Raw genomic sequence first — 27,383 nt, 5'->3', positions numbered from 1 at the left:
ATATTCTTTAACTCGAACACACAAGTACTAGGAAACATTGAAACTTCTGGTGAATGCTCTTTATTAAATCAATGAGAAAATAAAACAGAACCCCCTACATGCAGTGTATATGAGAAATATTCATTGGTTATTCTCACACACCAATCTCCTTCAGGGGATTGAAAGTGTGTCGTCTTAACTGCTTACTGTCATTAGCCACGGTTAGGTAGACAATGCCTGCACTATCTTGGAGTTTTGGGTCCGTGGGGGATTGGGCAGGTATGTGGTTTGGATGTTGCTCATTCAGATATCAGCAGATGATGTTTCTGTTTTGGCCCAGGATTTTTATCAACCTCCATTAGGTTTATTAAAACTGTCACTGCCTTAACTGATATAGATAGAAAAGGGATACAGGAAAATATAAAGCCATAGTAGATTTCAAAGTCAATGGTTTGCAAGTAGGTGATAAAGGCACTTGAACTACCACTTGAGGCAACAAATTGACATCACTGAGGCCAAGCCCTTTTTTCTGGTAGAAGTCCTCAGTTGCGATTCCTCTGTGTGCTATTTTAATTAACTCGTTAACGGAACTGTTGTATATGTAAACTTGTATTTACTCTATACAGCTACCAGAGGGCTTATCCCCTGGAGTCCCAAGGGATCCCATAATCCCTTGGGAGAACAGGTATTTAAGGAGGCTTCACAGGATGGACAGGCACTCTGGAGACCTGCAATAAAAGACTAAGGTCACACTTTACTTTGAGCTCACAGTGTTCAGTCTGACTCTTTCTCGATACACAACAACTGGCGACGAGATACAGATAGCGAACCCAAAGATGCAGAGAACAGTGGGCATCCTGGAGAAATTCTCGAAGGGAGATGATTGGGAAACCTTTGTGGAGCACCTCGACCAATACTTCGTGGCCAACGAGCTAGATGGGGAAGAGAATGCTGCCAAACGAGGGACGATCCTCCTCACTGTCTGTGGGGCACCAACGTATGGCTTCATGAAGAATCTGCTCACTCCAGCGAAACCCACGGAGAAATTGTACGACTATTTGTACACACTGGTCCAAGAGCATTTGAACCCGAAGGAAAGCGTTCTGATGGCGAGGTACCGGTTCTACACCTACAAAAGGTCTGAAGGCCAGGAAGTGGCGAGTTATGTCGCCGAGCTAAGAAGCCTTGCAGGACATTGCGAATTTGAAGGACATTTGGAGCACATGCTCAGAGACTTTTTCATACTTGGCATTGGCCACGAAACTATACTTCGCAAACTTTTGACTGTAGAGACCCCAACCTTGAGTAAGGCCATAGCGACAGCCCAGGCCGTTGTCACTAGTGACAATACGAAGCAAATCTCTCAGCACACAAGTGCTGCTACAAGTACTGTGAACAAAGTGATGTTGTTTTTGAATCGTAACGTACAGGGCAGGTCACACATACCTGCAGCTACAAGTCCGCAGATGTCTCAGAGGCCACCATCAAGGATGATGAATGCAAGGCCATTAACACCTTGTTGGCGCTGCGGGGGTGATCATCATTTCCATTCATGCCAATTCAAAGGGTACGTTTGCAAGGGCTGTGGAACAATGGGACACCTCCAACGAGTGTGCAGGCGAGCTGCAAATCCTGCTAAACCTGCAAACCACCATTTTGCAGAGGAGGACAGATCCATGGAGGATCACGACGAACCAGAGCCTCAGACCGAGGAGGCAGAGGTACATGGGGTGCTCACATTCACCACGAATTGTCCCCCGATAATGCTGAATGTTGAACAAATGGACTCCCGGTGTCAATGGAGCTGGACACGGGCACGAACCAGTCCATCATGGGCAAAAAGACTTTCGAAAGACTATGGTGCAGCAAGGCCATTCTTAACTCCAGTTTGCATGAAACTAAGAACTTACACAAAAGAACTGATTCCGGTAGCAGTGCTACCGTAAAGGTCTCCTACGATGGAGCGGTGCACAAGCTACCACTCTGGGTGATACCGGGCAATGGTCCCACGCTGCTCAGCAGGAGCTGGCTGGGAAAGGTACGCTGGAACTGGGATGAGCTGACGACACTTCGTGTGCCCAGGTCTTAAACAAATGTCCTTCGCTGTTCAAACCAGGCATCGGGAAATTCCAAGGAGCAAAAGTGCAGATCTACCTAATTCCGGGGGCGCGACCCATCCATCACAAGGCGAGAGCAGTACCGTACATGATGAGAGAAAGGGTAGAGATCGAGCTAGACTGGCTGCAAAGAGAGGGCATCATTTCACCGATCTAATTCAACAAGTGGGCCAGTCCTATCACCCCAGTCCTCAAGGGAGACGGCACCGTCAAAATCTGTGGCGATTACACAGTAACTATCAATCGTTTCTTCCTGCAGGACCAATACCACTACCAAAGGCCAATGACCTCTTTGCAACACTGGCGGGAGGAAAGACCTTCAAGAAGCTGAATCTGACTTCAGCCTACATAACGCAGGAACTGAAGGAATCATCGAAGGCCTTCACCTGCATCAACACGCACAAAGATCTTTTTGTTTATAACAAATGCCCGTTTGGAATCCAATCAGTGGCGGCGATAGTCCAGAGAAACATGGAAAGCTTACTGAAGTCGGTCCCGCATACCGTGGTCTTCCAGGATGACATCTTGGTCACAGGTCGGAACACAGTCGAGCATCTGCAGCACCTGCAGGAGATTCTTAGTCGACTCAACCGCGTGGGGCTCAGGTTAAAATGCTCGAAGTGCGTTTCCTGGTGCCTGAAGTGGAGTTCTTGGGAAGGAGATTGTGGCGGACGGCATCAGGCCCACCAACGCGAAGACGGAGGCAATCGAAAACGCACCGAGGCCACAGAACGTGACGGAGCTGCGGTCGTTTCTACGACTCCTGAACTACTTTGGTAACTTCTTACCGGGTCTCAGCACACTGTTAGAATCACTGCATGTCCTACTATGGAAAGGGGACGAATGGGTTTGGGGCAACAGCCAAGAAAATGCCTTTGTAAAAGCGAGAAAATTATTATGCTCAAACAAATTGCTTGTTGTATGATCCATGTAAGCGTTTGGTAATAGCCTGTGATGCGTCGTCATATGGCGTCGCGTGTGTATTGTAACAAGCTAATGATTTTGGGAAACTGCAACCAGTTGCTTATGCATCCAGGAGTCTGTCTAAGGCTGAGAGAGCCTACAGCATGATTTAGAAAGAAGCGTTAGCGTGTGTCTATAGCGTAAAGAAAATGCATCAATACCTGTTTGGGCTCAAATTCGAATTGGAAACCGACCATAAGCCACTTATATCCCTGTTTTCCGAGAGTAAAGGGATAAATACCAACGTATCGGCCCGTATCCAGAGATGGGCGCTCACATTGTCTGCATACAACTACGTCATCCGCCACAGGCCAGGCACAGAAAACTGCGCCGATGTTCTCAGTAGGCTGCCATTGACCACCACGGGGGTGGAAATAGCGCAGCCCGCAGATCTAGCCTTTGAGAGTGGAAGCATTTGAAGCATTTGAGAGTGAGCAATCACCCGTCACTGCCCAGCAGATCAAAACCTGGACAAGCCAGGACCACTTATTATCTCTAGTCAAAAGCTGTGTGCTTCACGGGAGCTGGTCCAGTGTCCCAGTGGAAATGCAGGAAGAGATACAGCCGTTCCAGCAGCGCAAAGATGAAATGTCTATACAGGTAGATTGCCTTCTGTGGGGCAATCGAGTAGTGGTCCCCAAGAAGGCCAGAGACATCTTCATTAATGACCTCCACAGTACCCACCCAGGCATCATAATGATGAAAGCGATAGCCAGATCCCACGTGTGGTGGCCCGGTATCGATGCGGACGTAGAGTCCTGCGTTCACAGATGTAATACATGCTCTCAGCTAAGCAATGTACCCAGGGAAGCGACGCTAAGTTTATGGTCTTGGCCCTCCAAACCGTGGTCCAGGGTTCATGTCGACTATGCAGGCCCGGTCTTGGGCAAAATATTCCTTGCGGTTGTAGACGCATATTCCAAGTGGATTGAATGTGAGATAATGTCGGCCTGCACGTCCGTTGCCACTACTGAAAGCCTGCGGGCCATGTTTGCCACTCACGGCTTACCCGATGTCCTGGTGAGCGACAACGGGCCATGTTTTACCAGTGCTGAGTTCAAAGAATTCATGACCCGCAACAGGATCAAACATGTCACATGTGCCCCGTTTAAACCAGCGCCCAATGGTCAGGCAGAGAGAGCAGTGCAAACCATCAAGCAAGGCTTGAAGAGGGTAACTGAAGGCTCACTGCAGACTCGCCTATCCCAAGTCCTGCTTAGTTACCGCACGAGACCCCACTCGCTCACTGGGATCCCACCTGCTGAACTGCTCATGAAAAGACAAGACTCTCGTTAGTTCACCTGATCTACATGAACAGGCAGAGAGCAGGCGGCTTCAACAAAGTGCATACCATGATAGTGCAAATGTATCACGCGAGATTGAAATCAATGATCCTGTATTTATATTGAATTATGGACAAGGTCCCAAGTGGCTTCCCGGCACTGTCGTGGCCAAAGAGGGGAGCAGGTTGTTTCGGGTCAAACTTTCAAATGGACTCATTCACCGGAGACACTTGGACCAAATCAAACTCAGATTCACGGACTATCCTGAGCAACCCACCTTTGACCCTACCTTTTTTGATTCCCCAACACACACACACCAGTGGCAACCGACACCACCGTTGACCACGAAGCAGAACCCATCATCCACAGCAGCCCAGCAGGGGCCAACACACCAGGCAGCCCAGCAAGGCTAGCTGCACAGCAGCCCAGCGAGAGCCCAACCAATGATTCAACAATACCAGCTTTCACACCGAGATGATCAACCAGGTCAAGGGCCCCTGATCGACTAACATTGTGAATAGTTACACTATTGACTTTGGGCGGGAGGGTGGGGGGGGGGTGGAGGAGAGTGTTTTCATCAATGTAAACTTGTATTTACTCTGTACAGCCACCAGAGGGCTCATCCCCTGAAGTTCCAAGGGATCCCATAATCCCTTGGGAGCACAGGTATTGAAGGAGGCCTCACAGATTGGAGAGGCACTCTGGAGACCTGCAATAAAAGACTAAGTTCATACTTTACTTTGAGCTCACAGTGTTCAGTCTGACTCTTTCTCCATACATAACAGGAATCTCTCTAATTTTTTTTGAAGTGCGATTCTTTGGGTTTTAAGACGGTACATTCATAGGGGGTCATTAGGACTTGTAACGATAATGTAAAAGGTGCGATATTGCCTCGGCTGCCCTTTAAACATCTCTCCGATGGAAAGGAAAATTGAGAGAGGTGTTCAACAGGCTGCCTAGCCGACATCGTACGTTTTACACAATCGTCAGAAGTTACAATGACCCCCATAGCTTGCAGTGCACCTTGTATAGTTTACATAACAACAACAGCAACTTAGATTTATATAGAGCCTTTCATGAAAATAGGTGCAGGAGTAGGTCATTCGGCCCTTCGAGCCTGCACCACCATTCAATATGATCATGGCTGATCATGCATTTCAGTACCCCATTCCTGCTTTCTCTCCATACCCCTTGATCCCTTTAGCCATGAGGGCCACATCTAACTCCCTTTTGAATATATCCAATGAACTGGCCCCAACAACTTTCTGTGGTAAAAAATTCCACATGCCCACAACTCTCTGAGTGAAGAAGTTTCTCCTCATCTCGGTCCTAAATGGCTTACCCCTTATCCTTAGACTGTGACCCCTGGTTCTGGACTTCCCCAACATCGGAAACATTCTTCCTGCATCTAACCTGTCCAACCCCATCAGAATTTTATATGTTTCTATGAGATCCCCTCTCATTCTTCTAAATTCCATTGACTACAAGCCCAGTCAATCCAGTCTTTCTTCATATATCAGTCCTGTCATTCCGGGAATCAGTCTGGTGAACCTTCGCTGCACTCCCTCAATAGAAAGAACATCCTCAGATTAGGAGACCAAAACTGTACACAATATTCAAGATGTGGCCTTACCAAGGCCTTACCAAGACCCTGTATTATGGTAGTGAATGAGCTTTACTGAATGATGATACTGGGGGTCTGATCACATGAAGTGTCAGTAGTGTTTGTGTCTACTGCCACACTCGGCTGCTGGAGTTTGACATGGATGCGTTAATCACTGCACTAAACATAATGCACAGGAGTTAAGGCCTTTATCTCAAGGAGGCTGGAATACAAGGGTGTGGAAGCTATGTTACAAGTATGAAAAGCTCTGGTTAGACCCCAATTGGAGGATTGCATTCAGTTCTGTGCACCACGCCTCAGGAAGGATATATTGGCCTTGGAGAGGGTGCAACACAGATTCACCATAATGATACTGGGCTAAACGAGTTAAATTGTGTTCTTAAATTATGAGGACAGATTGCCTTGACTAGGCTTGTATTCTTTTGAGTATAGAAGATTAGGGGTGATCTAATTGAGGTGTTTAAGATGATTGAGGAGTTGATAAGGTAGATAGAGAGAAACTATTTCCTGTGGTGGGAAGTCTAGAACATGGGGGTATAACCTTAAAATTAGAGATAGATCATTCAGGTGTGATGTCAGGAAGCACGTCTTCACACAAAGGGTAGTGGAATTCTGAAACTCCCTCCCCCAAAAAAGCTGTTGAGGCTGGGGGTCAATTGAAAATTTCAAAACTGAGATTGATAGATTTTTGTTAGATAAGGGTATTAAGGGGCCAAAATTCGGTGGTTAGTGCCAGCCATTAGCGCCCCGGAGAGGCGGTATGGCGCTGCTAACGGCTTAGTGCCTGTGTTTGGCGATGTCACCGCCTGCTGCAAACTTCGGTTAAGATTTTGCAGTGGCGCAAAGAAGTACCGCCAGGCAGATTGTGACGTCAGTATGAGTGCAACGCTTCGCTAGCGCCCCTGATGCGAACTTTGGTTTTTGCGCCTCACTTACCGGCTGGTGGTGAACTCGCCACAGAAAGCTGGCGTTCACAACCGACAGTGGCGATGCTGTGGCAATATATAAAGGGAGTAGCTACCAGGACACAGAGTTCACTGTGAGTGCTACGTATACATCTAGCAGAGTGTTGGTGTGGTGCGGCTGCTGAGTACTTACCTTAATAACTACCATTTTGGCTCCATTGACGAGTACCTTCACCCCCTTACCTTCGGCACATTGATGGGGGCAGCACTGGCACATGCTGCGGCGACTACTACGAAGGCGTTGGCTGCAGAGACAGGATATGGCCAATGTGGGTCCACGCTTGAGGAGAGGCCGTAGACATTAGGGCAGGAGGCCTTATCCCTCCAGGGTTTACCGTGCACATTCTTCGTACCTTGATATGTCTGAGGAGCAGTGTATAAGGCTGCGGTTCGCAAGAAGGTAGTCACGGAGCTCTGCCACCTCCTGCGCACAGACCTCGAAGCTCAAAATGACACGAGAACCTCTCTGTCAATGGCAGTGAAAGTGACAATAGCGCTGAACTTCTACGCTACCAGCTCGTTCCATACTCCTGGAGGCGATATATGCAACGTTTCTCAGTTTGCAGTACATCCCTGCACTCGTCAGGTGAATGATGCTCTCTACTGGTGACGCATGGACTACATAAAGTTCAGCATGTCCAGGGAGAACCAGAAGGAGCGCTCCTGTGGCTTCGACAAGATAGCAGCCTTGTCCACGGTTCAGGGCGTCATTGATTGTACGCATGTGGCATTGTGGGCCCCATCCCACAATGGAGAGCTCTTTCGGAATCGCAAGGGCTACCACTCCCTCAACGTTCAACTGGTCTGCGATCACAGGCAGATGATTCTCGATGTCAGTGGATGTTATCCTGGTAGCAGTCATGATGCCTTCATCCTGCGGGAGAGCACTGTGCCACGACTCTTCCAGCCACCACATGCAGAGCGCGGCTAGCTCCTGGGCAACCAAGATATGGTGTTGCCACCTGGTTGATGACACCCCTCCGCAATCCCACCACCACTGCGGAGCAGCGCTACAACCACAGCCAGGCTGTTAGGTATGTAAACATTGTAACTGTGTAAGACTTGCCACCAGAGGATGCAACTGTTGGAGGCCCAAGGGTCACCTGCACACTTCGTGCAAGGAAGTATAAACGGTTGTCTGCTGTGCTGCTTAGGCACTCTGGAGTTGTATTAAGGAGACTAAGGTCACATCAGTTTTAGCTCACAGTACTCAGTCTTGTGGAGTTCTTCCATACTTAACAATTGGCGACGAGTAACAGATTATGAACTTTCATGTGGTCATGGCTGCCCTTGGTATTTTAAAGAGATTTGTAGAGGGTGATGATTGGGAAGCCTTCGTTGAGCGTCTAGACCAATGCTTTGTGGCTAACGAGCTGGATGGGGACGATAAAGTGATCAAGCGCAGGGTGATTCTCCTCACCGTGTGTGCGTCCACAATATATGGCCTCATCAAGAATCTGCTAGCACCAGAGAAACCAGTGGCGAAGACATATACAGAGTTGTGTACGCTGGTTCAGAACCACCTCAAGCCGAAGGAGAGTGTCTTAATGGCCAGGTATCGCTTCGACACACATCACCGCTTCGAGGGCCAGGACGTGGCGAGTTATGTCGCCAACCAGAGACGCCTTGCGGGAACTTGCGAATTTGCTGGATTTTTTGGGGAAAAGCTGCGGGACTTTTTTGTGCTTGGCATTGGCCACGAGGTCATTCTTCGCAAGCTGCTTGCCGCCGAATCCCTAGACCTGAGCAAGGCCATCACGATAGCCCAGGCATTCATATCCACTAGCGATAATACCAGACAGATATCTTCCCAGCATCGAAGCTCACCGGCAAGTACTGTGCATAAAATAACGTTGTTAGCAGGCAGAACTGCTTATGGCAGGGTCTACATGTTTGCAGCTGCAAGACCTAGGATGACTCAAGAGTCCGTATTCAGGCGTGAATGCAAATCCATTAGCACCATGTTGGTGCTGCGGGGGTAATCATCGAGCCCATCAATGTCAATTCAAGCACTATGTGTGCAAAGGCTGTGAAACAATGGGTCACCTCCAGCGAATGTGCAAGAGTGCCGCGACTCACCACGTGGCAAAGTTGGCAGAGGATGATCGATCCGGCGTGGATCAAGCAGAACAAACAAGAGGCAACTCAACCTGAGGAAGAAGTGTATGGGGTACACACCTTCACCACCAAGAGCCCTCCTATTATGCTGAAATTCAAATTGAACGGTATTCCGGTATCAATGGAGTTGGACACGGGGGCGAGTCACTCAATTATGAGCCAGAAGGCTTTTGAGAAACTGAGGGGCAACAAAGCACAAAGACCCAAACTGAGCCCGATTCAGAAAAAGCTGCGCACCTACACCAGTCATTGGCAGTACGGCAGTTAAGATATCGTATGATGGAGCTGTGCATGATTTATCACTGTGGATTGTACCAGGCGATGGCCCAATGCTATTTGGCAGAAGCTGGCTGGTAAAGATTCGATGGAACTGGGACGACATCAAAGCACTATCTTCAATGGATGATGCCTTGTGCGCCCAAGTGCTGAGCAAGTTTCCATCACTGTTTGAACCAGGCATCGGCAACTTCACAGACGCCAAGGTGCAGATCCATCTAGTCCCCGATGCAAGGCCTGTTCATCACAAGACTCGAGTGGTTCCATATATGAAGAGGGAGAAAGTCGAGATCGAACTGGACAGACCTCAACGAGAGGGAATCATATCGCCAGTCAAGTTCAACGAGTGAGCCAGTCCGATTGTTCCGATGTTGAAAAGCGATGGCACGGTCAGAATCTGCGGCAACTACAAGGTAACGATCAACCGAGTCTCATTACAAGACCAGAACCCGCTACTCAAGGTGGATGACCTGTTCACAACATTAGCTTGGGAGGAAGTCGTTCACCTGGTTGGACCTAACTTCTGCCTACATGACACAGGAGTCTGGCTAAATCTTCAAAAAGATTGACGTGCATCAACACGCATAAAAGATTGTTTATATACCACAGGTGCCCTTTTGGAATTCGCCCAGCTGCTGCCATCTTCCAGAGGAACATGGAGAGTCTGCTGAAATCGGTTCCACACACCGTTGTGTTTCAAGACGAAATCCTGATCACCGGTCGTGACACCACCGAACACCTGCATAACCTGGAAGAGGTTCTAAGTCGACTAGACAGAGTGGGACTCAGGCTGAAACGCTCCAAGTGTGTTTTCCTGGTGCCAGAGGTCGACTTTTTGGGGAGAAAAATTGCAGCAGACGGCATCAGACCCACGGACTCAAAGAGGCCATCAAGAATGCACCCAGACCACAGAATATGACTGAGCTGCGTTCGTTCCTGGAACTCCCCAACTATTTTGGTAACTTTCTACACGGGTTAAGCACTTTGCTGGAACCATTGCACATGTTGCTTCTTAAGGGTGACGACTGGGTTTGGGGTAAATCTCAAGAGACAGCCTTTAAGAAGGCCAGAAATCCACTTTGTTCTAATAAGTTACTTGTCCTGCATGACCCATACAAACGATTAGTGCTAGCTCGTGATGCATCTTCGTATGGGGTCGGCTGTGTGTTACAGCAAACCAATGTATCAGGCAACCTTCAACCGTTGCAAACGCGTCTAGAGGTCTGTCTAAGGCTGAAAGAGCCTACAGTACAGTCGAGAAAGAGGCGTCAGCATGTGTATATGGGGTTAAGAAAATGCACCAATATCTATTTGAACTTCGGTTTGAGCTTGAAACCGACCACAAACTGCTCATTTCGCTGCTTTCAGAAAGCAAAGGTATAAACACCAATGCTTTGTCCCGCATCCAAAGATGGGCACTAACATTGTCCGCCTATGACTATGTTTTCCGCCACAGACCAGGCACGGAGAACTGTACTGATGCCCTCAGTCGGCTACCATTGCCCACTACTGGGTGGAAATGGCACAGCCCTCACACTTGCTTTTGGTCATGGATGCTTTTGAGAGCAAGGGGTCACCTGTCACTGCTCACCAGATCAGGACCTGGACCAGCCAAGATCCTGTGCTATCATTTGTAAAAAGTTGTGCCCTCAATGGGAGCTGGTCGGCCGTTCCCGGGGATATGCAAGATGAAATTAAGCCGTTTCACCGACGCAAAGTTGAAATGTCCATCTAGTCGAATTGTCTCTTATGGGGTAATCGCGTGGTTTTGCCAAAAAAGGCAAGGAAACATTTATACGCGACCTACACAATACCCACCCAGGCATAGTCATGATGAAGGCTATAGCCAGGTCGCATGTTTGGTGGCCTGGCATTGACTCGGACTTAGTCATGCATACACCAGTGCAACCTGTGCTCACAATTGACTTCATTGAGTCTGTGGTCATGGCCCTCCAAACCGTGGTCCAGGATCCATGTAGATTTTGTTGGTCCCTTTCTCAGAAAGTTGTTTTTAGTTGTAGTGGATGCTTACTCTAAATGCATTGAATGCGTAATAATGTCATCCAGCACATCCACTGCCACCGTTGAAAGCTTCCGGGCTATGTTCACCACCCATGGCTTGCCCGATGTCCTTGTCAGGGACAATGGACCGTGTTTCACCAGCTCAGAATTCAACGAGTTTATGACCTGCAATGGCATCAAGCTGTCAGGTCTGCCCCGTTTAACTCCGCATCCAATGGTCAAGTGGAACGAGCAGTCCAAACTATCAAGCAGAGCTTGAAACGCGTGACGGAAGGCTCCTTGCAGACCCACTTACCTCGGGTTCTGCTCAGCTACTAGACGTGACCCCACTCGCTCACTGGGTTCCCCTTGCAGAATTGTTAATGAAGAGAGCACTCAAAACCAGGCTCTCCCTAGTCCACCCGGATCTCAATAATCATGTGGAAACCCGACGTCACCGGCAGAACATGTACCACGATCGCGCTGCTGTATCGCGTGACATTCATGTTAACGACCCTGTGTTTATCCTTAATTACGATCATGGTCCTAAATGGGTCGCTGGCACTGTCTTGGCCAAGGAGGGGAATAGAGTGTTTATAGTCAAACTATTGAATGGACAAACGTGCAGAAAGCATTTGGATCACACCAAACTGCTGTTCACCGACAACTAGGAACACCCTGAAGAGAACATCACCATCATCGACCCACCAACACACACCCAACCAGCAATCGACCTCGCTGTCAATCAAGAGGATGAACCCACCATTCCCAATAGTCCTGTCAGACCAGCCGCGCCACAGTGCAGCAATGGTCCGACCAACTCACCCATGCCAGAGTTTGAACTCAGACAATCAACCAGGGAGTGTAGGGCCCGGATCGTCTCAACTTGTAAATAATTTGTATCAAAGACTTTGGTGCAGAGTGATGTTATGTATGTAAACATTATAACTGTGTAAGACTTGCCACCAGAGGGCGCAACTGTTGGAGGCCCACGGGTCAGCTGCACACCTCGTGCAAGGGAGTATAAAAGGTTGTCTGCCATGCTGCTTAGCCACTCTGGAGTTGTATTAAAGAGACTAAGGTCACATCAGTTTTAGCTCACAGTACTCAGTCTTGTGGAGTTCTTCCATACTTAACACAGGCCGCCACCAGGACCATAATAGAGGAAACTATCGGGGTCCTGAAGTAATGTTTCCGCTGCCTTGACCAATCTGGAGGGACCTTTCAGTACTCCCCCGATTGAGTGTCCATGTTCATCATTGTGTGCTGCATGCTGCACAACCTGGCCATCATAGGGAGCCAGGCATTGCCACCAGGGATGGCAGCTGGCAGCACAAGGACGATGAGGAGGAAGTTGAGGAGCATCATCTACGGAGGAGGCAGCCTGAGACTGTTGCCGCTGCAAGGGCTGCTCGTGTGCCATAAGCCAGCACAACATGAACCATCAGCAACAGCAAATTATGAATGAAACACCCCTGAAAACATAGTAACCCACAAGCAATTGCAGCTATATACAAAAAACCAACCCTCCCATTTGAAATAACGGCCATGAACAAAATTGATGAAACAAGCCTTCCACACACACTAACGATTAAACAGCAACAAATATATACATGCCTTAATATTCTAATAAGGGGCTCAAATTTCCCCAGGAGTTGCCCCATTTTTTTGGAGTAAGTAGCCTTTTTTGGAGTAACTTAAAAATCGCAAATTTCTCCATTTAACTTGCTCCAGTGCAAGACAGTTAGTTAGCATTTTTTCTAGTTTAGTTTTTTTCTCTCCAAAAGGGGGCGTGGCCAGCCACTTACGCCTCTTTTGGTCAGAGAAGCAAATTTGGCCAGCTAAAAGTTACTCCAAACTAACTTAGGCCAGTGTATGTGGCCAATTTTGTAGGCATGAAAAACCTTACCTACATTTAAGAAATCAGCGCAGATAGCCACAGATAGGGGTTGCAGAAGGTGGGTTACATCGAAAATAGGTGCAGGAGTAGGGCATTCGGCCCTTCGAGCCTGCACCACCATTCAATAAGATCATGGCTGATCATTCACCTCCGTACCCTTTTCCTGCTTTCTCTCCATACCCCTTGATCCCCGTAAGGGCCATATCTAACTCCCTCTTGAATATATCCAATGAACTGGCATCAACAACTCTGCGGCAGGGAATTCCACAGGTTAACAACTCTCTTCATCTCAGTCCTAAGTGGCCTACTAAGACTATGTCCCCTGGTTCTGGACTTCCCCAACATCGGGAGCATTCTTCCCGCATCTAACCTGTCCCGCCCCGTCAGAATCTTATACGTTTCTATGAGATTCCCTCTCATCCTTCTAAACTCCAGTATATAAAATTCCAGTTGATCAAGTCTCTCATATGTCAGTCCAGCCATCCCTGGAATCAGTCTGGTGAACCTTCGCTGCACTCCATCAATAGCAAGAACATCGTTCCTCAGATTAGGAGACCAAAACTGAACACAATATTCCAGATGAGGCCTCACCAAGGCCCTGTACAATTGCAGTAAGACCTCCCTGCTCCCATACACAAATCCCCTAGCTATGAAGGCCAACATACCATTTGACTTCTTCACCGCCTGCTATACCTGCATGCCAACTTTCAATGACTGATGAACCATGACACCCAGGTCCCGTTGCACCTCCCCTTTTCCAAATCTACCGCCATTCGGATAATATTCTGCCTTTGTGTTTTTGCCACCAAAGTGGATAACCTCACATTTATCCACATTATACTGCATCTGCCATGCATTTGCCCATTTACCTAACCTGTCCAAATCACCCTGCAGCCTCTTAGCATCCTCCTCACAGCTCACACCGCCACCCAGTTTAGTGTCATCTGCAAACTTGGAGATATTACGCTCAATTCCTTCATCCAAATCATTAATGTATATTGTAAAGAGCTGGGGTCCCAGCACTGAGCCCTGCGGCACTCCACTAGTCACTGGTTCCCATTCCGAAAAGGACCTGTTTATCCCAACTTTCTGCTTCCTGTCTGCCAACCAATTCTTTATCCACACCAGTACATTACCCCCAATACCAAGTGCTTTGATTTTGCACATCAATCTCTTATGTGGGACCTTGTCAAAGGCCTTTTGAAAGTCCTAATACACCACATACCACATCCACTGGTTCTCTCTTGTACATCCTCAAAAAATTCTAGAAGATTTGTCAAGCATGATTTCCCTTTCATAAATCCATGCTGACTTGGACCGATCCTGTCACTGCTTTCCAAATGCGCTGCTATTTCATCTTTAATAATTGATTCCAACATTTTCCCCACTACTGATGTCAGGCTAACTGGTCTATAATTACACGCCTTCTCTCTCCCTCCTTTTTTAAAAAGTGGTGTTACATTAGCTACCCTCCAGTCGATAGGAACTGATTCAGAGGCGATAGGCTATTGGAAAATGATCAAAAATGCATCCACTATTTCTAGGGCCATTTCCTTAAGTATTCTGGGATGCAGAATCAGGCCCCGGGGATTTATTGGCCTTCAATCCCATCAATTTCCCCAACACAATTTCCCGTCTAATAAGGATATACTTCAGTTCTTCCTTCTCACTAGACCCTCGGTCCCCTAATACATTCGGAAGGTTATTTGTGTTTTCCTTCGTGAAGACAGAATCAAAGTATTTGTTCAATTGGTCTGCCATTTCTTTGTTCCCCATTATAAATTCACCTGAGTCCGACTGCAAGGGACCTACGTTTGTCTTCGCTAATCTTTTTCTCTTCACATATTTATAGAAGCTTTTGCAGTCAGTTTTTATGTTCCCGGCAAGCTTCCTCTCGTACTCTATTTTCCTCCTCCTAATTAAACCCTTTGTCCTCCTCTGCTGAATTCTAAATTTCTCCCAGTTCTTAGGTTTGCTGCTTTTTTTGGCCAATTTATATCCCTCTTCATTGGATCTAACACTATCCTTAATTTCCCTTATTAGCCACGGTTGAGCCACCTTCCCTGTTTTATTTTTTACTCCAGACAGGAAGTTTATCCATGTGATCTATAAATGTTTGCCATTGCCTATCCACCGTCAACCGTTAAGTATCATTTGCCAGTCTATTCTAGCCCATTCACGCCTCATGTCGTCGAAGTTAGCTTTCCTTAAGTTCAGACCCTAGTTTCTGAGTTAACTCTCCATCTTAATAAAGAATTCTACCATATTATGGTCACTCTGCCCCAAGGGGCTTCACACAACAAGATTGCTAATTAGTCCCTTCTCATTACACATCACTCAGTCTAGGATAGCCAGCTCTCTAGTTGGTTCCTCGACATATTGGTCAAGAAAACCATCCCTAATACACTCCAGGAAATCTTCCTCCACTGCATTGCTACCAGTTTGGTTAGCCCAATCTATATGTAAATTAAAGTCGCCCATGATAACTGCTGTACCTTTACTGCACACATCCCTTATTTCTTGTTTGATGCTGTCCCCAACCTCACTACTACTGTTTGGTGGCCTGTACACAACTCCCACCTGTGTTTTCTGCCCTTTGGTATTCCGTAGCTCCACCCATACCACATCATCCAAGCCAATGTCCTTCCTTACTATTGCATTCATTTCCTCTTTAACCAGCAACGCCACCCCGCCTCATTTTCCTTTCTGTTTTTCTTTCCTAAATGTTGAATACCCCTGGATGTTGAGGATTCTAAAACACTAAATACCTTCACAACATCAGCACGACATCACAATATCTTCAGCACAACAGCTGCACAACACCATCAAAAATAAATGAAAGATAAATCAGCTACTGAAAATAGAGCAGTCCTACCTTGCCAACTGCAGAATGCACCAGCTAGCCCTCCCGCCAGGGCTAGGGGCGGCAGGCACACATGACTGTAGGGGTGAGGGATTTTTACTTTTTACAGTTCCTAAATGTTGTGTGGTCCTAATGGAACATGATTCAGTTTTAATACAAAATATCTTTTATTGGATATTTTGCAATACACTTCAACAACAGCAACAGCAAAGAAAGGCTGCACCCATCCCTCACCCACATCTCGGGGAAAGTGCATTTCCTCATAGTGTGGCGGTGGTGGTGGGGGGCGTTGGGGGCCCGGCTTGGGTCTCACCGTTGGCTGGTGCATGGATTAAAGTCGGAATGGCATTTGAGTATCCGGCCTTTGTCCCCTTATTGCAGCAGCTAGCTCCCTCATGGCATCTGCCATCGTTTGCACACCCTCTGAAATGCCCGTCCTCAGTTCCCGTCTCAGTGCTGATATTTCTCCCAACAATGTCACTACCTCATCACACATCCCACTGACGGTCGCCACGAGTGAAATTGTAAGGGCATTGGTCTCCTCACCCAATGATTAACATCTGATGAAGACTGTATCTCAGGAGTGTCTGGTTGGCTTCTCCTTCCCCTCGCTGTGGATCTGCCTCTTGGCACCCCTCCAGTGGAGGCGCAGGCTGGGACAGTGGGGCACTGGGTGTTCCAACATGCATTTCACCACCGCCACTGGGACCCGCAACCTCGGAAGGCGTGAAACCATGGAATGTCGCCGCGGAGCTCATGGAGGTTTCTGGCAGTGTGATGCCCTGTACTATGGACTGATCCATATCATGATCAGCATTCTCCCGTGAACACATTTCAATGGACCCCTCCTCCCCCCACCCACCTTGGTCTGGAGCACACGTATCTGCATCTTCTGGTGGATCTTCATGATGTTCAGGATTCTTCTGCAAAATACAACAGAACAGTCAAATGGTTAGCAGCACAGGAGGGGGCAGGATGGGTGGCATGACTAGTCTCACGCGTAGCAGGCCAGTCAGCAGGTTGATTTGAAGGGCGACAATGCATTTTAATGACTCACCCTCACCCTCGCGTGTGGGTCCAGCTTGTGCAGATCTGATTCTTTTTCTGCAGGAGCGACTCAGCAAGGTACCCTCTGTTCCAGGGGTGATATTTGGTGCAGATATGGCGGCCCTCCTCCTTTTCTAAGTCTTCCCCTTTTGTTGTGGACCAATTTCAACTGCAAAGATGAAAATATAACTTTTCACACATGGTGCGCTTCTGATGGGTGGGGCATATACAGATGGTCACATTTACAATTGCAATTCCATATAGAGATCAAGATATTACTTACACTCACTACTTGACCAATGTCCTGCCATTTTTTGCACTGGCTTCCAGATCTTGCGGTATTCATCCCTGCGGAATATTCTTCTGCAACTAAGTTCCATCGTCTTCTCATTTCTTTGGGTGGCACTTTTGTGGGACCACTCTTACTGATATCCAGCTCCAGCCATTTGTCCTCAATGACAGTGACTAGTTTCTCCACTTCCTCATGGAGGAAATTCTTTGTTCTTGTTGCACGCTCTTGCGTCATTGGTGTATTGGACTTACACTTATGTAATCTTGAAAAATCACTGTTCTCACCTTTCTTCCACCTATGCAATACTCCTTTCCACTCCCTCAGCCACCCAAAAATCACTATTCACACCGTACCTTTATATATGGTCCATTGCCAATGCTGCTGAGGCACTGAGGACGCTCTCCCTTTAATTGGCCGATAGCCAAGCTTCCTGCTCCATTATGCGCACACTGAAACGCGCATTGCGCATGCGCACACGCTGAAACAGATATGCGTCCCCCTGCCGGCACTCGAGACGCTGGGCCCAAGCCCCACCCCCCTGCTGGCTGCGCTGAGCAAGTGATGAAGGAGCGGCCAAATTAAGTGGTAAATTTTCGGTGCATTTTTTGCCCCACAAGGCTAACTACGCCGCTCTAGGTGGCTGGGGAAATTTGGGCCCAAGGTCCCCAGATATGGGCATGCTCCGATGAGTCCTTAGTGGGATATCCTCCCATATTTCATACCCCTTCCTTTCTCCGCCCCCCCCCCCCCCACCGACAGCTCCTCTTTAATGGGTTTCAATGCCTGCAGCGAGGCTGGTTGAAGATTGCTCTGTCTGTGACGCAGACACTAAGACACTAATAACGGCTGAGCAGGATGTCCCCAACCAGCTTGGGCCCTGGAAGGCCCGGCTGTGAACTGAACCATCTTAGCATGGGAGGCAGCAGTCTCGGCTGGATGGGGTGCAGACAGCGACAGGTGCAAAGACGAAGTGGCAGTGGTGTGAGCCGGACTAATGTCAGAGGACATCACCTTCCATGTCAACCGACACACTGCCTCTCCCCGGGGGCAGAGCCTCAGCATCCAGAGTAATCTGTTGGAGCTCAGATTTCTGGCCTGCTTCAACACGTAAGCGCCCCATTGGACTGCGGGGGACCCACACACGATGGCAACAGTCAGTGCTTGCATGGCATCAATGTGACTCTGCATTAGAGCAAAGTGAGAATGCATTAGAGCAGACAGCGCATTGATGCTATCACGCACTGACGACATGGCAGCATACAGGCCTAGCATGGCTTCATCAGCTATGGCAAACACCATCATGTCTATGACCCCATGGTCACTTGTGGCTTCCAACATCCATTGGTATCTACTAAGGATGGGCTCGATGGGCTGCTGAGAGGCAAGGGCAAATCTTGAGGTGGACTCCACCAACCTCACAGCAAGTATATCCAGGCTCTCGGGCACCCTTACCAATGCACCCAACAGATCGCTGTGCATTCTCAAAGATTGACTTTCGACAACCTCCTGCTCGGTCTTCTCATCAGAATGCTGCTGAGCATCACTCAGGCGTGCACTCACCCTCTGGGGAGCTGGCCCCCAAGTTTCCCTTTCCCCCCTTGGCATTGCTGCAGGCCACCGGGTCCCGGAGCATCACCCACCTCCAAGCCCCCGACCATGCCCTCATCCATGGAAGTGCTGTCCCCGCTCGCTGAGGCCGCTGGTTCCTTGCTGACTGGGAAGCACAATGCCAGAGAAAAGTAGTTACCTGCAGGGGAGGGGGCCAGGAATGGAAAAGGCGTTCAGAAATGTCAGTTTCCTGGAAAGTGGGGAAAGATTGTGGTGTCAAGGCTAAGTGGCCTGATAGAAGATGCAAAGGTCCTCACCAAAGGGGACTTGGCCTCACCCACCACCATCGCACCCACTTGTTCGCCCATGAGGACAGAGGGTGTGGAGGTCAGGCTCCCCTCCTCCAGTCCGCATCTGCTCCCAGCAGTTATAAGCTAGCTTGGCCTGCAAGAAGAAACAGAATGTCTGAGTTAGCATGCTTCTATCCGTCTGTCCGAAGTGCCTTGCATAGTTGACTGCTGTTACTGTATGGTAGTCTTCAGATGTTGATATAACTCTGAAGAGCTGCGCACACTTGGTGTGGCAACGCTGGGATTTGGGGGTTACCACCTAAGAGTTAAAGTAAGGCTACCATCTTCCACACTCATCTGAAGACTGAGAAGGTAACAGGATGATGGGTAGGTCTCAACAGGAGCAGGAAGGTTAACTACGCACACAGGCCCAGGGTGTGGCTGAGGCTGCATACGCGAACTTTGCATCTGTGTTCACCACTGAAGAATATAAAGGCCTAGACATACTGATTGAGGGGAGTCTGCACACACTATACATTGTGCTCAGAGTATGCAATGCTAAAGTTAATGCAAAAGGTACTCACCCTGATGATCCGCGTCAGGTCATTCAACTTCTTGCGACAATGCGTCGTTGTCCTGGGCACCGTGTTCCTCGCTGACACATTCTGTGCCACCTCCCTCCATAAACGGCGAAAGGTCTGTGGCTGTGGCCTCCTGCCAGTATCTGACCTCAGTAATTCCCATTGTCTCTCCACTGTGTCGAGGAGTGCCTCCACGGCGGTGTCAGAGAACCGATGAGCATGCAGACAACCTCTCGCCTCTGCCATCTTCCCCTTCTGAGTAAGAGTGCGCAGGTAGCGATGATGTGCCGCGTCATATAGCCGCCTCAATTGAATCCAGATGGCGCAAATCTGTTACGCAGCTCCAAATGCAGAATACCGCTCTGAGCTTACGGTCCTACTTCCCGTCGCTTAGCGCTGCATGTAATGCTTGATTTACCGCTCCATTTTCCTGTTTAGTTGGTAACACTGAATTTCGCATTAAACGGCTATAAATACCACCAGGCGGTAAAATTACCAACCAGGCAGGGTTGCCGCCTCCAAATTTCGGCCCCTAAGGGTTACAGAACCAAAGCGGGTAGATGGAGTTAAGATACAAATTGAATGGCAGAACAGGCTCGAGGGGCTGAATGGCCTATTCCTGTTCCTATGTTCCTTCCTGTGCTCAATCTTCAAGGAGTTCATCTGATTAGATCGAAACTGTACAGATAAAACCATTCGAGCATAGATATATATGGGAATAGACAGATATATATGGTAGGGTCTTTGACAGCTTTTCTCATTCACAGAGGCCAAGGGGTCAGACAAGTTCTGCTACGAGAAGCTCAACACTGAAGGTACCGAGAAAGGGAACTGTGGGAAGGATGGCGATAAGTGGCTGCAGTGCAGTAAACAGTAAGTAGTAAACGGTTAATAATGAAGAGGGCGTTTGATCCCTGTGAGTTCAGTTAATGCCACTGATAGAAGGCAAATCTCTGAGACAATGGATTAATCTGTAATCTACAGCCACAGCTGCGGTGAATACAAACAACAGCAATTGTGTCGTGTCAGTATTTTATTTAATTTGCTGGATGGGGCCATTGTTTGGAGACAGGACTCCAATCCTACAGGATTAATCATGTGACCTGCACGACCATCTAACAACGCTCCACACTCCGAGCGGGGCCTTGTGGCATTGCACTTTATCGGGAAGTATCTGAGGCCATGTTTTTTGCAGTGAAATATACCCCCGTCGGTGGACACACCACTAGATAGAGGAATAATTTAGTCACCGCAACACATTCCGAACACTTGGCACATTATGTAAGGTTTGCTGCTCAAGGACTGCAGTTTGCTATAAAAAGACCCAGTGTCATTGGAAATGCCAGTTGCTGAGTAGATCAGAGTGATACCAAGAAATTTAGCCCAACTGTCGGCAAGAACAGAGGAGATATTGTTTCTGATACGTCCTTACGATACAGTATAAATGCACACGAGGCCCATGTTTGAGAGAAGGTCAGTCTGTGACCTGTCCTTTATCCCTTAGCACTCAAGTGCTGGAAGTGGGTGGTGCTTCCCCTTTTATATCTGAAGGTCCAGGTTAGGAGTGTCTTCCACAAGTTCACCACCTAGTGGTCAATGTTCTCACAGTGTAAAACTTAGGTCAGATTATACATGGGTTACAATGCTGGTTGAATACATGACATCACCTCCCCCCCAATGTCTTATTGGAATCACAGGTTGAATCTCTCTGGTGGTTTACGCTCCCTTGTAGAGCGCCTGAGTTGGGGCTCCAGTTGTTGGGCACTGGCCTGAGCGTTTGCTGTTTGCGGTGCCTCAGGCCTGTCCAGACTGCACACAGTGACTGGGCTCTCCTCCCTTTGGTTCCTGTGTTCGGTCACCTGTGGAGGAGTGTTCTTCCTCTGCTTCTTCTATGGGGTTGCTGAACCTCCTTTTTGTTTGATCCACATGTTTGCGGCAGATTTGTCCATTGGTAAGTTTAACTACCAGAATCATATTTCCCTCTGGCAATCACAGTGCCTGCGAGCCATTTGGGCCCTGCAGCATAGTTGAGGACAAAAACAGGGTCATTTACATCAGTACATCACGCCCTCACATTCCTGTCATGGTAGTGATATTGTGACTGGCGCCTGCTCTCGACAATTTCTTTCATGGTGGGGTGTATAAGGGATAACCGGGTTTTGAGTGTCCTTTTCATTAGCAGCTCTGCGGGTGGAACACCTGTGAGCGAGTGTGGTCGGGATCTGTAGGCCAATAGGAGGCGTGATAAGCGGCTTTGTAGGGAACCCCCTTGGATTCTGATCATCCCCTGTTTGATTATCTGCACTGCTCGTTCTGCCTGGCCGTTTGAGGCCGGCTTGAACGGTGCCGTTCTGACATGGTTAATTCCATTGCCTGCCATGAAGTCCTGGAATTCAGTGCTTGTGAAGCACGGGCCATTGTCGCTGACCAAGATGTCCGGTAGACCGTGGGCGACGAATATTGCCCGTAGACTTTCTACCGTGGCAGAGGATGTGCTTGAATTTAAAATGTCACACTCGATCCATTTGGAGTAGGCGTCTACTACAACCAAAAACATTTTTCCCATGAAAGGACCTGCGTAGTCCACATGGATGTGTGACCAAGGCTTGGCGGGCCATGGCCAGGGACTAAGGGGGGCTTCCCTGGGCGCATTGCCCAGCTGGGCACATGTGTTGCACCTGCGAACAAAAAGTTCCAGATCTGCGTCTATCCCTGGCCACCAAATGTGTGACCTGGCAATTGCCTTCATCATGACAATGCCCGGGTGCTCATTGTGGAGTTCTCTGATGAACACCTCTCTGCCCATCTGGGGCATGACTACACAGTTTCCCCACAGTAGGAAATCAGCCTGAATCGAGAGTTCATCCCTGTGCCTGTGAAATGGTTTAAATTCCTCAGGGCATGCCTTGTACGTGGCTGCCCAGTCCCCATTCAGGACACATTTCTTGACTAGAGACAAGAAATAGCGGGACTCTATTTGTCCAGACTTTAATCTGACGGGCTGTCACGGGTGAGCCTTCGCTTCCGAAAGATTCAACAGCCATGACCATCTCAGCAGCATGCTTGGTTGCTCCCTCGGTGGTGGCTAGTGGGAGCCTGCTGAGTGCATCGGCGCAATTTTCGGTGCCCGGTCTGTGCCGAATTGTGTAGTCATAGGCGGCTAACGTGAATGCCCACCTCTGTATGCAGGCCGATGCGTTTGTATTTATGGCCTTGTTGTCGGCCAAAAGGGGTTGTTAGGGGTTTGTGATCTGTCTCCAGCTCAAATTTCCTGCCAAACAGGTACTGGTGCATTTTCTTTACCGCATATACACATGCGAGCGCCTCCTTTTCTACCATCCCGTAGCCCCTTTCTGCCTGGGACAGACTTCTGGAGGCATAAGCTACCGGCTGTAACTGACCCTTGGCATTGACATGCTGCAACACATACCCGACACCATAGGACGACGCATCGCACGTTAACACAAGTTTTTTACACAGGTCATATAGCGTTAACAGATTGTTGGAACATAACAAATTGCATGCTCTATTAAAAGCCCTTTCCTGGCTGTCCCCCCAGACCCATTTGCGACCTTTGCATAGGAGCATGTGTAGCGGCTCTAGCAGCGTGCTCAATTTGGGAAGAAAGTTACCAAAATAGTTCAGGAGCCCCAGGAACGAACACAGCTCCGTTGTGTTACGGGGTCTGAGTGCTCTCTGGATCGCTTCCATCTTGGACGCAGTAGGGCTGATCCCGTCTGCTGCTACTCTCATCCCCAGGAATTCTACCTCTGGAGCTAGGAAGACGCACTTCGCCTTTTTCAGTCGCAGTTCTACCCGGTCCAGTCTGCGTAGCACCTCCTCCAGGTTGTGGAGGTGTTCTTCAGTATCGTAACTCGTGATGAGGATGTCGTCCTGAAAAACCACCGTCCCTGGAATCGACTTGAGGAGGCTTTCCATATTTCGTTGGAAGATCGCGGCGACCGAGCCACGGTCATCTGTTGTACTCAAACAACCCCTTGTGTGTCGTGATGGTGGTCAGCTTGTTCGACTCACTCGCCAGCTCATGGGTCATGTAAGCTGAGGTCAGGTACAATTTTGAAAAAAGTTTGCTACCGGATAGCGACGCAAAGAGGTCCTCCACTCTCGGTAGCGGGTACTGGTCTTGGAGTGACACCCGATTGATGGTGGCCTTGTAATCACCACATATCCTGACCGACCCATCCCCTTGAGCACCGACAATCGGGCTCGCCCAGTCACTGAATTTGACTGGCGAGATGATGCCTTCCCTCAGCAGGCGGTCCAATTCGCCTTCTATCTTTTCCCGCATCACGTACGGCACCGCTCTGGCCTTGTGGTGTACTGGCCTGGCGTCCGGGTTTATGTAAATCACTATCTTGGCCCCCATGAAAGTGTCAATGCCGGGTTGAAATAGTGAGTCAAATTTGTCCAGGATCTGTGAGCATGATACTCGCTCCACAGAGGAAATTGCATTGACATCGCCCCATTTCCAGTTCATGACAGCAAGCCAACTCCTCCCCAGTAGTACGGGACCATCCCCCGGGACAACCCAGAGTGGCAACCTGTTCTCCGAATCTTTGTGGGTCACGACTACCGTGGCGCTGCCTAGCACCGGAATGATCTCCTTTGTGTATGTCCGTAGCTGTGCGTCAATTGGCAATAATTTTGGCTTACTGGCCTTGGACGCCCACAACTTTTCGAACTGTTTGATACCCATCAGGGACTGGCTGGCACCCGTGTCTAACTCCATTGATACTGGGATGCCATTGAGGAGCACTTTCATCATTATTGGTGGCGTCCTGGTGTATGAACTGTATACGTGCTCCACATGAACTCGCTGAACTTCAGCTTACAGCGATTTCCCCCAGCGTTCATTTCTGCAATTTCTGCAGGTATTTTGCTCATCTCTGCAAACTCCGGCTGAGTGTGTGCCTCCACGCCTCCAACATGAGCTGCTGTTGGAAACAAAAGATCCCTTGCCAGTCGATCGTCCCTGACTGCCCCTGTGATTGTCCTTGAGTGCACCATTAACAGGTGTTGATGGCCCCATTACTGGCCGCATTGTCCCTTGCAATGGCGTGAATCGCCATGCAGCTTGCCATTGTCTCTGTCGAACTGCCCGCCCCCGGGTTTGACTACATGTTGGGGCATGCCCGATTGCCCTTGTCTGCCTGGAGAACTGTGTGCTGCTTTAACAATGTTGAATTCCTTAACACAGTACCTCTCGTCTGTTCTGTTAGTGGCCATGCTCGCGTGGTTTAAATCCCAGTCGCCATTGATACATCCTTACTATACAGTCAAAATGCACACGAGGCCCATGCTTGAGAGAAGGTCAGTCTGTGAACTGTCCTTTATTCCTTAGCACTCAAGTGATGAAGGTGGGTGGAGCTTCCCCTTTTATATCTGAAGGTCCAGGTTAGGAGTGTCTCCCACAAGTTCACCACCTAGTGGTCAGTGTTCTCACAGTGTACAACTTCGGTCAGATTATACATGGGTTACAATGCTGGTTGAATACATGACAGTTTCAACTGTTGAACTAAATAACGGAAGATTTTCTTTCAGTCCTTTTAGCCTGTCCCACTAATTGAAATAAGTGTAAAGATTCTAGGTGCGGGGCCAGACCAGCCATTCGACTTGTACCAGACACAAGGATACACTTCCAACCCCGGCTCGATTTTCCAGCCTGGCTGGAGGTGAGGCAGTGATTGGCCGTGATTCCGTGGGGCCTTTTTGCGTGCACCTCACCAGGCTGACCGGGCCTTGGTTCACCACTCCCTCTGAAAGGCGGCACCTCCGATGATACAATGCCTCTCTCTGTGACGCACTGCAGTCTCGGGCCTAGATGAGGAACTTAGGTCCTGCAGAAGGGGCTGGAACACACTGCTTTCTGAGACAGAAGTGAGAATGTCCCCATTGACCTAAGCCAGCACTTCAGCCAAGATTGGCTGCTCAATGGTGTAAACGTTGGCAAATCTAATAGCATGAAACAGGAAATAACTTGGCTGCTGAAGAAGGAAAGATAATAAGAATACTTCCCTGTAGTCAATTTGATTTGTACCTGTGTAGTGAGTGAACAATCTTTCCCAGCTCCCAATAAGCAATTGTTCTGTTTCTGGCATGTGTAATTTTTCTACAATAACTTTTGTGTCTGCCTGCTGTGCGTCAGTCCCAGCAACACAATTGGTTCAACTCAGTTTCACATCGCTCTGAAATAAAACAGCATTTCTATCAAAATAATAATCGTACCCTTATAAATATCTATCTATATCTGCATATATGTATCTGTACCAAAGCAAAAGCAAAATACTCCACTGCTGGAAATCTGAAACATAAACAGAAAATGCTGGAAATACTCAACAGGTCAGGCAGCATCTGTGGAGAGAGAAACAGAGTTAAAGTTTCAGGTTGATGAGATTTCAACAGAACTATATTTTACTTGAATTGGCTAGGATAGATTGGCGAATTATACTTAAAGGGCTGACGGTGGATAGGCAATGGCAGACATTTAAAGATCACATTTTTGTAACAATTGTACATCCCTGTCTGGCGTAAAAATAAAAAGGGGAAGGTGGCTCAACCGTGGCGAACAAGGGAAATTAGGGATAGTGTTAAATCCAAGAGGCATATAATTTGGCCAGAAAAAGCAGCAAACCTGAGGACTGGGAGAAAGTTAGAATCCAGCAGAAGAGGACTAAGGGTTCAATTAGGAGGGGGAAAGTAGAGTATGAGAGTAAGCTTGCAGGGAACATAAAAACTGACTGCAAAAGCTTCTGTAGATATGTGAAGAGAAAAAGATTAGTGAAGGCTAATGTAGATCCCTTGCAGTCAAAATCAGATGAATTCATAATGGGGAACAAGGAAATGGCAGACCAATTGAAGAAATATTTTGGATCTGACTTCACTAAGGAAGACACGAATAACCTCCCGAAAATAATAGGGGACCGAGGGTCTAGCGAGAAGGAGGAACTAAAGGAAATCCTTATTGGTCAGGAAATTGTGTTGGGGAAATTGATGGGTTTGAAGGCTGATAAATCCCCAGGGCCTGATAGTCTACATCCCAGAGTACTTAAGGAGGTGGCCCTAGAAATAGTGGATGCATTGATGGTTATTTTCCAACATTCTATAGACTCTGGATCAGTTCCTATGGATTGGAGGGTAGCTAATGTAACCCCACTTTTAAAAAAAGGCGGGAGAGAGAAATCAGGGAATTATAGACCGGTTAGCCTGACATCAGTAGTGGGGAAAATGTTGGAATCAATTATTAAAGATGTAATAGCAGCGCATTTGGAAAGCAGTGACAGGATCGGTCCAAGTCAGCATGGATTTATGAAAGGGAAATCATGCTTGACAAATCTTCTAGAATTTTTTGACAATGTAACTAGCAGAGTGGTCAAGGGAGAACCAGTGGATGTGGTGTATTTGAACATTCAAAAGGCTTTTGACAAGGTCCCACACAAGAGATTAGTGTGCAAAATTAAAGCACATGATATTGGGGGTAATGTATTGACGTGGATAGAGAACTGATTGGCAGACAGG

The 27,383-nt window shown here is 48.2% G+C and overlaps 1 protein-coding gene across 3 annotated transcripts in view; it reads left to right on the top strand.

Moving 5' to 3' along the window:
- The window catches only part of LOC139260061 (disintegrin and metalloproteinase domain-containing protein 23-like), a 304,045-nt gene that overhangs the window by 235,952 nt on the left and 40,710 nt on the right, over positions 1-27,383 (top strand). For all 3 annotated transcript variants that reach the window (XM_070876183.1, XM_070876182.1, XM_070876184.1), the window contains one exon: positions 20,615-20,720. In XM_070876183.1, coding sequence (XP_070732284.1) covers positions 20,615-20,720 — 106 coding nt within the window. The remainder of the gene's footprint in view (positions 1-20,614; positions 20,721-27,383) is intronic.

Source organism: Pristiophorus japonicus, chromosome 3 (genome assembly GCF_044704955.1).
Source record: "Pristiophorus japonicus isolate sPriJap1 chromosome 3, sPriJap1.hap1, whole genome shotgun sequence".
In the NCBI taxonomy this organism is placed as follows: domain Eukaryota; kingdom Metazoa; phylum Chordata; class Chondrichthyes; family Pristiophoridae; genus Pristiophorus; species Pristiophorus japonicus.
The sequence above is the reverse complement of the archived record's forward strand: the minus strand, read 5'-3'. Positions and strand labels throughout refer to the sequence as shown.